The sequence below is a fragment of the Daktulosphaira vitifoliae genome, unplaced genomic scaffold, assembly GCF_025091365.1.
Source record: "Daktulosphaira vitifoliae isolate Bord-2020 unplaced genomic scaffold, ASM2509136v1 Scaffold_1, whole genome shotgun sequence".
In the NCBI taxonomy this organism is placed as follows: domain Eukaryota; kingdom Metazoa; phylum Arthropoda; class Insecta; order Hemiptera; family Phylloxeridae; genus Daktulosphaira; species Daktulosphaira vitifoliae.
Genome location: NW_026099572.1, coordinates 25,720,950 through 25,733,101, shown reverse-complemented (window position 1 = coordinate 25,733,101; position 12,152 = coordinate 25,720,950). Strand labels below are relative to the sequence as shown.

Below are 12,152 nucleotides of genomic sequence, written 5' to 3'. Positions count from 1 at the left end.
AAGACATTACCATTAAAAATTGAAAAAAATTCCCTCGTTCTCCGTAAATAGGGGAAACCTCCAAAAAAATTACAAATTTAAAAATCGCTAATTTTCGAAATTTTTTCAATTTTTTTTACTTAAAATTACTATAACTTTTTTTAAAATAACCGAATCAATATTATTCTTTTTTATATAGATGCATGATATCATTACCTTTTATTTGGTATATTTTTTTTATAAATTTGACCCTAGACCTGCCCACAGGGGGGGATTTAAAACGACAACTTTTTCACAAAAAATTAATTTTTTCAACTAGACTTTTGAAAATGTTCCGGAAAGTCTGACACTTATATATATACAGTAGCGCTCAAAAATATTTTGACAATTAGTTTAGACCACTAAATGGCATGGACCTGCAAGACAGTAAGTAGCCGACCATTTTCTAGTGAAGAGTGCAGCAATCTGCAGCTGTTATCCTTTGGAAAAGAAGCTGACAACGTAGGCATAAGTAAAAAAGTCTGTTTTTTTCAAAATACAGCGCTCAAAAGTATTTTGACAGGTGTATTTGTTAGAGCATAAAAAAAATTATTGTTAGTTGCTCCTGAATTAATAATAGATTTTTACAATTATAATCAAATTTTATTATACGTTCAATTGAGTAAATCTTTTTAACAACTTTGTTTTCATTGGTTCATTTAGTTAAAGTAAATCATTAAAATTAATTAAGTTCTGAATATTGCAATTGTAGAATCTTTTCAAACAAGAAAAGTTACTATGAAATTATTGCTATTACTTCTATTTAAGTTATCTATTACGATACAAAAGAAAAACAATATTGAGCTTTTATGATAAATTTACAATAAATAGTAATTATAAAATATCCTGACAGCATATTAATCTTAACAATTCAATTTTTTTAATTCATATAGAATTTTCTATTTAATGATGTCAATTTTAAACTTGCAATTAAGCTAAAAGTTATCGTAAAATAAATTTTTTTTTTATTATAAACATTCACAAAAATCAACTTTAAACGATTAAAAAAATAGGTTAAAAATGAAAATTTGGACTGATTATTTTTAACATATTAATAATCAAATCAGTAATAATTTGAAAACAATTTTTTTTGTTCTTAATTATTTTTTTTTATATGTAAAAACTATTTTTTATAATAATATTAAAACTTAGAAGTTATAGAAAAAGTCTAATTGGACATTTGAAAACATCGCGAAAAGTTGATTTTGAATAGTATATTTTTGTTTCTGAAGAATATTCCTTGTAGTCCTGTATATAAAACTTATAACTTTGTTAACAAAAATGACCAAATATGTATAATTTTTTTTTTATTTATTTGCATGTCTTTCCCTTTCAATCATTTGGTTTTTTTTTATAAATCTAACTCTTTACCTGCCCACAAGAGGGATTCAAAATGATTCATTTTTTTTTTTTTAGTTAAAGTAAATCATTAAAATTAATTTAGTTCTTGATATTTCAATTGTTGAATCTTTTTAAATACCAAAAATTACTTAGAAATGATTACTATTATTTCTATTTAAGTGTTCTATTACGATAAAAATGCAAAAAAATAATGAGTTTTTCTGATAAATATACTGTAAATAGTAATTATAGAACTTTCTGACTGCATATTGATCTTAACGATACAATTTTTTTTAATTCTCATAAAATTTTCTATTTAATCTATTATTTTTAAAAAGTTTAAATAAAACAACCAAACCTCATCATCCTCTGGTACTAGATCTCCTACCATCAATGAAAAAAAATGAACAAATGTCCACATTTCTCTTGCTGACATTTTTAATCGAAAAGAATCTATATGTGTTGAAAGAATAGGTGGTGAAATATTACCAGCTTCTAAACTACCATAATTGAATATATCTTTCCTATTGTTTAGTTTATCCAAAGTAAATAATTGAACTGTAATGGTTAGATATTTGAGTATATGACACATATTATAATGACACACCCCTTCAAAAATATCATGCATAATATCTACACAGAGGTTATTAATTACATGAAAACTATTAATTTTGTTAAGAATGGACTCTTTGTAAATACCAGATTCTTTAAAATTTAAACTGGCTGTGTCTATTTCATAATTATCNTAAATAATCCACCAATTTTTCTAATTGAAACACTATCTACAGATTTGCATCGAAGCGTTTCTTACGACAGTGATTTTAATCACTGTCAGATATCATCTATACTTGTCCCATCTATGCCTCGTCTACACTGTGCCTCGACCCCACTGTGCTACCGTTTTTTATGATATTTTTAACTATCAATTGTATAACCTTTATAGCTCTCTCTATAGCTTCACAGTACAATTTTCGTTTGTTTTACACCCTTTTCAGAGTTATTTTTTGGCTTAGGCGATAAATAATAGTATCTTTTATTATCATTATATTTTGTATTCCCGAAAGTCCTAAAATATATTTTTTTATGAAATGAAATTGGTAGATGTTTATTTTTACATTTATTATTGATAATTTGTATAATGAAAATACATATTTTGATTGATGATCACATAAATTTTGTAATATATTCAATATACTCCTCCGCGTGAAGATAATCGTGGGCACTCCAACAAAAGTACAGCGGAGTATATGTGCTTATTGAACTATTAGTTACATGGCTATTAACGTTCTTGCAGCAGTGCCTTCTATCGCATTTCTAGCGGCAGAGAGAAAGCGGGCATACGTTGTACGCCATGAACCTAGCCACAGAAGAGCCTCTATAAGCTAGGATTAAAATTAAGTCATTATTGTAATAGTTATAAGGATTTGTTGTTTATAAATACAATGTATCGGATGGTCCAAGGGATTTATTAAAAAATTTATATATTGTGTCAAAAATAGTATAAAATACTACTATATGAGTAGTAATTATTACAACTGGATATTTACTAAAAATCATACATTACATGGAGTGTAGACATTTAGATTTTCAATATTGTTTTNCTAAAAATCATACATTACATGGAGCGTAGACATTTAGATTTTCAATATTGTTTTCACTATTGTCATTCCCTGAAATATAAAATTACAATTCATAATTGTTCTTAAGTTGGAAAAATAATTATTTTTTAATAAAAATAATAATTCTAATAGTTTCCTGTTAACAGTATATTACTAAAATTCATTTCAATGGATTAAATAAAAATTATTTTTATTTGATCTTTCAAATTCTAAAATATGATTCATTTTTAGGTATTTTAAACGTCAATTAATTTTCTTTGAAACATTTTTTAGATTTTTTAATTTTATAAAGGTATATTTTTTACTTCAAAAGTGAATAAAAACATCAAGAAATTATTGAACTTTATCATGCTTTTCTAATTTAATAGAAATAGAAATATTTTTTATTACTATAAATACTGGTTGTAAATTAAAAATCTTACCCCAATATAATTTATGAATCAAAATGCCAACATATATAGAGATTGTGTAAAAAAAGAGCATTGTTAACAATATTGCTACACTTATTGGAGCACTAAATTTTGAAAATAATGGGTAAAGCCAGCGACCTGTTTCCACATAAGTTTCAAACACACTAAAAAAAATAATTGTTTAAAACTGATAAAATTATTTTTAATAATAGAACATACACAACTAAATAAAGTAACAAATAAGAATAAAGTATTTTCACTAGTGTTATAGGCGCTAAAAATGAATGTTTCGTGGTAAATAATTCAACCAAGCAATTGGTAAGATGAATGTGTGCATTCCATGATTATGCCAAAATGGTATGACTTCATCAATAATTCTTGGGTACAAATACTCACGATTTATAGCAAATAAAATCCAAAATGAAATTGATATATACTGTAAAAATTCGTAATTGAACAAATAAAAAATAATGAATAATTATAATTTGCAAAAAAAAAACAGAACTTTCATTATCTATTGAGGTCTATAAAGTAATTATTTTTTCCTAAGTTATTTATTTTGGAGGTACGGTGAATATAAGATAGTAGATTGTTTAGCATATTAAAACTTTATTTTTAATGAATAATTTTTACAACCCCTAATTACTGTAATAATTTTATTAATATCAAACAGTATAAATAACATTTATACATTTTCTTAACTATACATTTATTTTATTTATGATAACTTTAATTCATAATATTTGGTGCAAATTAATTTGTATTAAGTATAATACTTAAATGAGTTTTCATTTTTATCATGAGTATATAATATTTATTACTTTAAAAAAATTGTTTATTAGTAATTTAAATAAGTAAAAAAAAATGGAAGTAATCTATATTGATTTTTTTTCAAGTTTTAAGCATATTTAAACGATTTACTTAATTTTATGTACATTTTATCAATTTTTTTACATCAGAAATATACATAAGTCTGAGAAAGAGGTGTATTTAATTTCAAGAACCAAACAAGTTTTTTAAGGTAAAATGGGGAAGTTTGTTATGAAGTAAACAAAGTTAAATTTTGTTTTTATTCTTTGAAAATAGTATTTGTTTGCGAATATCACTGTTAAAATAATGACTTTTTGGTTTTTACTTTGTAGCGTACTATTAAAATAACAAAATAATTAATATTATTAATAAAATTGATTATTTTATTTTTATCGAATAATTCTTTTATGTTACAATTATGTTTAAATGAATCTACTATTTAAGGGCTATGTATAGGCATATAATACCTATAGCCTAAGGTTACAAAAGACACTAGGTAACAAGTTGTTAATTTTTTTTTTTCTATACAATTTTCTCTGTTTATTTGTTTAAAAGTTGAAAATTTTGTTTCATTTTTCAGTTAAAATTATTTAATAATATAGAGATGATATAATTTCAATATTTTGATGTGTAAACAATTTTTTGGGAATAATGTAATGTTTAAGTTAGTCTTATAATCTATATTTATATTGGTTAATGAAAATAGCACTTACAATTGCACTAGGTAGTATTATTGATGCGAAAAATGCAGACATCACCATTTTAAATTTGTTACCAATTCCAAGCCAGTTTGGGCCATATAAAATTATCATGGCATCATTAATTAGACATTTGAGAAAGAATAGTAATTGCATAGTCTATAATTATATAATATTCATTAATTTATTGTTGCTTTAAAGTTTTTATACGAAATACACTCTTTTAGTTTTAATTTAAAAATAAAATTGTAATTCGCACTAATTTTTATTGTCATAAACATTATAGGTACAACTAAAATGGAGTTTTTGAAGGACTAAAATATATGTTTCCCTTACTTTAAAAATATTTTGATATAAAAAAATATATTATATATAAAATATATTATATTGTATTTGGAGGTTAATTTAGCAACTTAGGGCTAAGATTTGTGCCAGTGATAAACATAGTGATTAATAAGTACCACTTTTATTTTTAGTATTTTTTCAAACAAATTTATAAGTAAAGGGATCTGCGTTATGATAACGAACTTTCAAAAAGTAACTTACAGTGTCAATTTAAAGTTTTTTTTTGCAAAAATTAGAGATATCCATTAAAATGTAAATCTTACAAAAATGTTTTAAATAATTTGTATACACTTTTTTTTGCGTCAGTGTGTAAACTTCCTATCTAGCCAGCAAAGGTCGGCCTCTCCTTGACATTTTATTAGATCTATTTTTCATTGAAGTAAGTAATTTAGAGATTTAATTTAATTTCTGTATATAATATAAATATTATACATTTATTAATGGTATAATATTATTTGTATGCAAATAATAAATTATCGTTACTTCCGCAGTTTAGTATCCTTATTCCCATATTATTATAACTTCAGAAAATAGATAACTAATTGTTGATAGATTTTATACTTACCAAATTCCAGTTTGTAAGGTATCTAAATCTTAATTCATTTATTTTATGATATTTAGGATCCCAATTTTTCGATTCTCCAAAACTTATTTTAATTAGTTGGTAAAAGAAACATATATACCATCCACATATTAATAAGTGTAAAATAAGTGGATGTGCTGCTGACATCTTCTAAATCTGGTAAAAAAAATTATTGAAATAGCAATTTTAGAATTGATAATTAAATCTATATTCTGTAATTAGTATTTAAATTTTGGTATTTGATTTTTAGCGGAAATAAGAATAATTCAATGATTCTTTTATAACGTAAGCTACTGGATTTTTCTTTAAATAATAATAATGTTATGACAATTAATATTTTTTAGTTTCATAAGTTTCTTGATTTATCTGTTGTTTTTACTTTTTTAATTAATCCCTTATACCTTATGATGGCGTTAGCTTAATTTTTTTTAATGACAACATTAAATAAATATCTAATTAAGAAAGTGACTATTTGATAACAATTTTTAGACCAGTTTTTCGAAAGTTCTTAACATTTTATACTTAAGCGAAAGGAAAGATGCCACCGAAGTTCTACTCTTAAACTTTTCATTCATATGCTGATTACCCGAAAATTACCATAACTTTTCTAGTTGGCCCAGGCTGTAGTTTCACATATGATTATGCTCTCTCGCAATTCCAATTAAATAAATTTTGCCTTTAGCTGGATATATTTTCGAATTGATACTTATTTTTGTTTTTGTATTTTTTTAATCCCAATTGAATTAAAGAAAACAAATATTAACTTAAAAATTACTATGAGACACTATTTATAATTATTATACTATCGAAAACCTATTTTTTCTGTATCAGTTGAGAAAACAGTTTAAATAAAAATAAAAATAAAATAAATAGAGTTATAACTTAGTAAAACATTTATTATTCCAGTTGAACCCAAAATATGATTAATTCTAAACAAGAAATTCTTTTTGACATACTTGTATTATAATATGAAAATTGTATAAATGAACTTAATAATAATTACATCACAACGTATCTATTAAAATAATAATTTCAAAAAACTTTAAAATCTTTTTTTATGAGTTGATCTCAATGTTATTATTTTTCTATAATTGAATAAGATCATGGTTAAAGCTAATTTAAATTTGACTTCGTAATTGGAAGACATGAAAAAAAACTTTCAATGATTTTAAGTTATTGACAATATGAGATGAAAATCAACATATTAAAATATTTCAAACAAATTACTTTTAGAATTCTTTAAATTATAATGTTTGAAAAATAATCATGATAGATTTAAAACTTTAAAATAATTGAAAACAGAGATATTCATGTAAAAATTTAGTAAATATTTAGTAAATATTTATCAATGATTCATCAAGTCATTTCTTTTCTAACACTATTTGGTCAAATATGTTCTGAATATTTAACGTTTATTCATTGATTAAAAATACTTTTTTTCGAGTGTAACAAAAAATTATGAAATATTTGTTATTTGTCAAGTAAATAATTAATAATTTTGTTATACAGTTTTGAAAATAATACAGAGAATTTTATGAGAAAATAAATTTAAGAAGTTACCTGTTGGTTTTTTAAGGATAGTCAGAGGAACTTGTTTAGTCTTAGTCGCCAATTAGTACTGAGATATTATGCGGTTTTAAAATCCAATGAACCACAACGAGTTAAAAAATAAAATTGGAAGAGATCGCGAATAGAAGAAGGGCTCCTGTCCTTCGGAAATCTTTATAATGTATCATCTTCTTACAATTATCATTTTCAATATAAAATGAAATATTTTATTGTGTTGTAAATAAGATTTCATTTAATTAAGTTAATAAATAGTGTTTGTATAAATCATCAAACAAATAATATAAAATTCAGAGAAGTTTTTTTATATTTTTATTGACATTATACACCTTTTAACGGAAGTAACAAATTTCAACGATTTTTCAATCCCCAAGTTTATGTAAAAAAGTTTTTTTTTACATATTTTGGTGATGATAGAATATTTAGTTTATTTTTCATATTTTATAATATAATTATATGTTGTTAGAAAAATAAATATGTAATATATACATTAAATTAAAAAATAATTTTCTCAAATAAAAATTGTTTTTTTCTGTGTAAAAAATTTGTAATTTCATAAAATAATCAGAAAAAACATTCGAACACTATTTGTTTATTTTATAATGAATTAGATTTAATACATAGTCGAGTGTTACTTTAATCTCAATTTTTATTTTTGAGTTTATTAATAAATTGTAAAATATGAATATGATGAGAAAAATTAACTAAAAATTATACATACAAAAAATATAAATATATAATTAGATGTTTGGCCATTAAATGGATAAATTTTTTTTTCTATTAATACCATAGGTATTTACCTATAATTTGGTATTTTTTTTTTAAATCTAACCCTCTATATTCAAAATGGCAACTTCTGCACATAAAATCAACTTATTCAATTTAACTTTTGAAAATGTTCCGAAAATACTGATACTTCTATAAATAAAAGTATATTTAATATAGTTTAATTTGAAAAAAGTAAGTTTATAAAAAGCTATATATCTATATATACATATCTATAGAATTAGAATAAACGGGTACAAGCAATTTTTACATGTACTTAGACTTTTTTTTATAAAAATATAAAAATGATTACACTTGAGTGGCCTATGTGATAAATAGAGTATTTTTTGTTAAACTAGTATTCGTTTGACATCATTAGTACAAAACTTAAAAGTTCTCTTAGTCTTAAACCTCATTAACCTTTCAATAAACTTTAAAATTTTCTATTAATTCTATTGAAATGTAAAAATACAGTTTTTTTTAAATTTTTATAATATTTGATCCTTAAAAATGAATTATAACTTTTTTAACGTTATGTTTCATATTATTTCAGTGACGAAATGCAAAAAGTATTTGCTATTAATTATCCCCTCTGTATTTTTTGTATTTACATAATATATTTGAATAAGAAAAGTGAACCACTAATAATTCTTCGAGCTCACTAATACCGATGTGTATATTGTAGTAACTTTAGGGTTGATTAAGTTCATGAACTTAATTTGTTTCGTGGTATTTATTACAATAAAAGATGATATCGAAAGTAAATTTTCGTCAGAAGCCTTGTGCATTTATTCGTATGGTAATTCATGGATTTCTTACTTTTTTATATTTTTATACAATTAACGAAGCTATGAAATTAGATTTATCTGTAATTAGTTTACCTACAATTAAAGATATTGACAAGTATATTAAATGATCAGTAACGTATTTGACATTGGTAAGAACTTTTTCAATATTTTATTTAAAATATAGATTTTTGTTAGTTAAAATAAATCAAAATATTTTAAAATTAATAGATATAATATTACAATAATTAGTATAATTATATGTATAAATACTTTTGTACTAAACGTATGTTACAAATCAGTACTTGAAATAATAAAAATTTCGTAATGCATTTTAAAAATAACTGACTGGAAAAATTTTTCAATACACTTTTTGCTTTTTTAGCTTTTAAAAGTTTTTGTTAAGCAGTTAAATAATAAATAATTTTTTTTTTCATAAGAATTATATTGTCAAAAAATCATTTATAATTATATAATCCAGGGAGTGTTATTATCTAATCTTGTATGTATCATAATCCTTTTTAAAATTTAAGTTTGACTTTCTGAAATATTATCAATATAATATAAAATATAATTATTTTTTACACATTACTAAATGTTATGGACACTAGTGTTAGGCTTTATAATAAATCACAAAAAATGAAAATTATTAGTAAAAAAAATCCGAGCTTTTATAGTTTGAGACCATTTGATCTTCTTCTTGTTATATTCAGAGCTTCTGACCTTAAATATGAATGTAAATTTATATTTATGAAATATTTTATGTATGCAGATAACTTAATTAGAAATGTATTTAAATTAAATAAAACAAAAATCCTTTAGTATTATAATTGTTCAATTTACAATAAAATTATTTTTAATTATCTTAGTATTTTGAAATATTTCTATCTTAGTTATTGGTTTGGTGGCGATTGACTCGGTATGTTCCATACCACTCAAAATACGCCTCTTATTCTAATTGTAATAGTTTTGTATTATAATATTAATTGTAATAGAATATTATTATAGTTTTCACAAGTTTCGAAATGATAAATAAAGAGTGATTGAGTAATATTTTTGTTAGTAATTTTATTATTTTTTTCTTTTAAGAATTTCCTATGTTCTATAATTTAAAAAAAATTGTTTTATCCTCCAACCTCTTTTAAATAATATAAACTTAAGCTTTTTTTATGTAAGCATATATATTTAGTCCTAAATGATCTAACTAAGAAATTGACTGATCGGTGACAAATTTTGATTTAATAAATATTGATTCATATTGATCATATTAACAAGAATACTTTTGTACTAATATAAATCAAAAGATCGAGATTGTCTCCATTTCACGCCACACTCTCCTTACTTGAAATGCCTTCTGAATACGCTATTGTGTACAATATACGAGTAATTTAACTCAACTATAGTTACTATTAGTCAATTTAAACATTTTTAATACAATTATTACAAATTATTCTACACATATATACAATAATTTTACTAAGCACCTTTATGCTATGAATAATATGGATGTCGAATATGTTTGATTTGAATTTTTAAAGAATATTACTCTTTGATTCTTATCTTTACTAGCCCTATGATTTCACATCACAAAATACACTCATGTGTAATTATCCAAATTTCAATCGAATAGTATATTTCAAAAACCCCATAAGATATCAGTTTTAAATTATTTAAATAAATTAAAATAGAAATTTTACTAATACATTTCCAGGAAAAGTTATGATTCTTTAATAAATGTATCAATAAAAATTACAAATATTTATATTTCTTGTATTAATTAATATATAAAAATTGAATAAATGTAAAGTTATTTCAATAATGGTAAATTTTACATTTTAATGAAAATACGTTAAGTTACGGCATATCCAAGAAATATTCTACATATTAGTCTATTTTGGTTGAAATGAACTGCCATTTTTTTGTCAATTATATAATATTACAGTAGCTATAGGAAAGATATTAAATAAACGTATAATCAAATAATAATAGAAATAAAAATAAAATTAAACAATTAATTTTTGTACAAACTTAACAGAATTATCTCACATCTGTTAAACGGATTTTGTTAATAATTTTTTTTTTAGTGCTTATTACTTGGTTTTTTTTCCTTATCTACTGCATTGGATATTGCCGAAATGATTCCACAACCAGCTGCAATAAATAAAGTACACAGCATCATTAGAAAACTGAATGATTTATTTTTTATATCTANTATCATTAGAAAAATGAATGATTTATTTTTTATATCTACTTCAATACCAATAGCGATGGTAATGTATTTATGGCTGTTAAGTTTGCTTATTTATTGCTTCTTTTTCATATTGTGTATGTTTGTTCAGTGAACAGTCTATGTATATAATGAAATGCAGTTAATAATTTGTGAGGGCTAGATTAACAAGAAAATTAACCAACAGTATTAGTAGTTATTCTACTTACTAATAATCAAAAAAGTAGTAATTACATTTGTTTTTAATAAGTAACCCTAATTTTGACAGTGGAAATTATTTAAGTAACTTCAATGATCATAAATCCATAAAACATTATTAGCCTAAAGTTAATAAATTTTGCGTGATTTATTAGTTTTAATAATATATTTTTATGCGTATTTACAGAATTTTGTATGATTATATGCGTATAATATAAAAATTATTAAATTCACATAAATCTGGACTCTAATTATGACTAATAACATATATTATTACTAATAAAATATTTTTTAATTGTCTAATAAAATAATAAAACAATTATATTCAACTATAATATTAACTTTCAATTTTTCTATCAAAAATAAAAATCATTTTCTAATTTGAACAAAAAAAGTCATCACAGGGGGGTCGCGGTACAGTGGTGACGTGGCATAGTTGGATCAAGTTTAATGATATCTGACAGTGATTAAAATCACTATCAAAAAAAAACGCTTCGATGCAAATCTTTAGATAATGTTTAATTTTAAAAAATTGGTGGATTATTCCAAAAGCTTCATAAACTGCTAGTTCCTTATTAATATCCTGATTAAGATAAAGTATGTCGAATGAAAAAGGGATNTTTATTAATATCCTGACTAAGATTAAGTATGTCGAATGAAAAAGGGATTATTAAAAAATATTATTTCTCATATGAAAATTATATTGATCAATACACAATTCAATAAGTTATAGCATTATAAAGTTAAAAATAAAAAAAAAAAAATAATTTTTTTACAAAAATCGTAT

General features: G+C 22.7%; 3 protein-coding genes across 9 annotated transcripts in view; 2 read left to right on the top strand and 1 right to left on the bottom strand.

Annotated features, from left to right (window-relative positions):
* The window catches only part of LOC126893946 (androgen-dependent TFPI-regulating protein-like), a 58,089-nt gene extending 52,106 nt beyond the window's left edge, over positions 1-5,983 (bottom strand). Inside the window, exons 1-2 of one of the 2 annotated variants that reach the window (XM_050664515.1) lie at positions 5,807-5,983; positions 4,912-5,055 (exon numbers count right to left, since the gene is read on the bottom strand). In XM_050664515.1, the coding sequence (XP_050520472.1) occupies positions 4,912-5,055; positions 5,807-5,971 (309 nt within the window). In that variant the 5' untranslated portion in view covers positions 5,972-5,983. The remainder of the gene's footprint in view (positions 1-4,911; positions 5,056-5,806) is intronic. The other variant, XM_050664516.1, reaches the window with a different exon arrangement.
* LOC126893931 (peroxidase-like) overlaps positions 1-12,152 on the top strand; it is a 99,104-nt gene that overhangs the window by 39,357 nt on the left and 47,595 nt on the right. The window lies entirely within an intron of this gene.
* Positions 1-12,152, top strand: part of LOC126893945 (androgen-dependent TFPI-regulating protein-like) — a 90,556-nt gene that overhangs the window by 45,981 nt on the left and 32,423 nt on the right. The gene's annotated exons all lie outside the window — the stretch shown is intronic.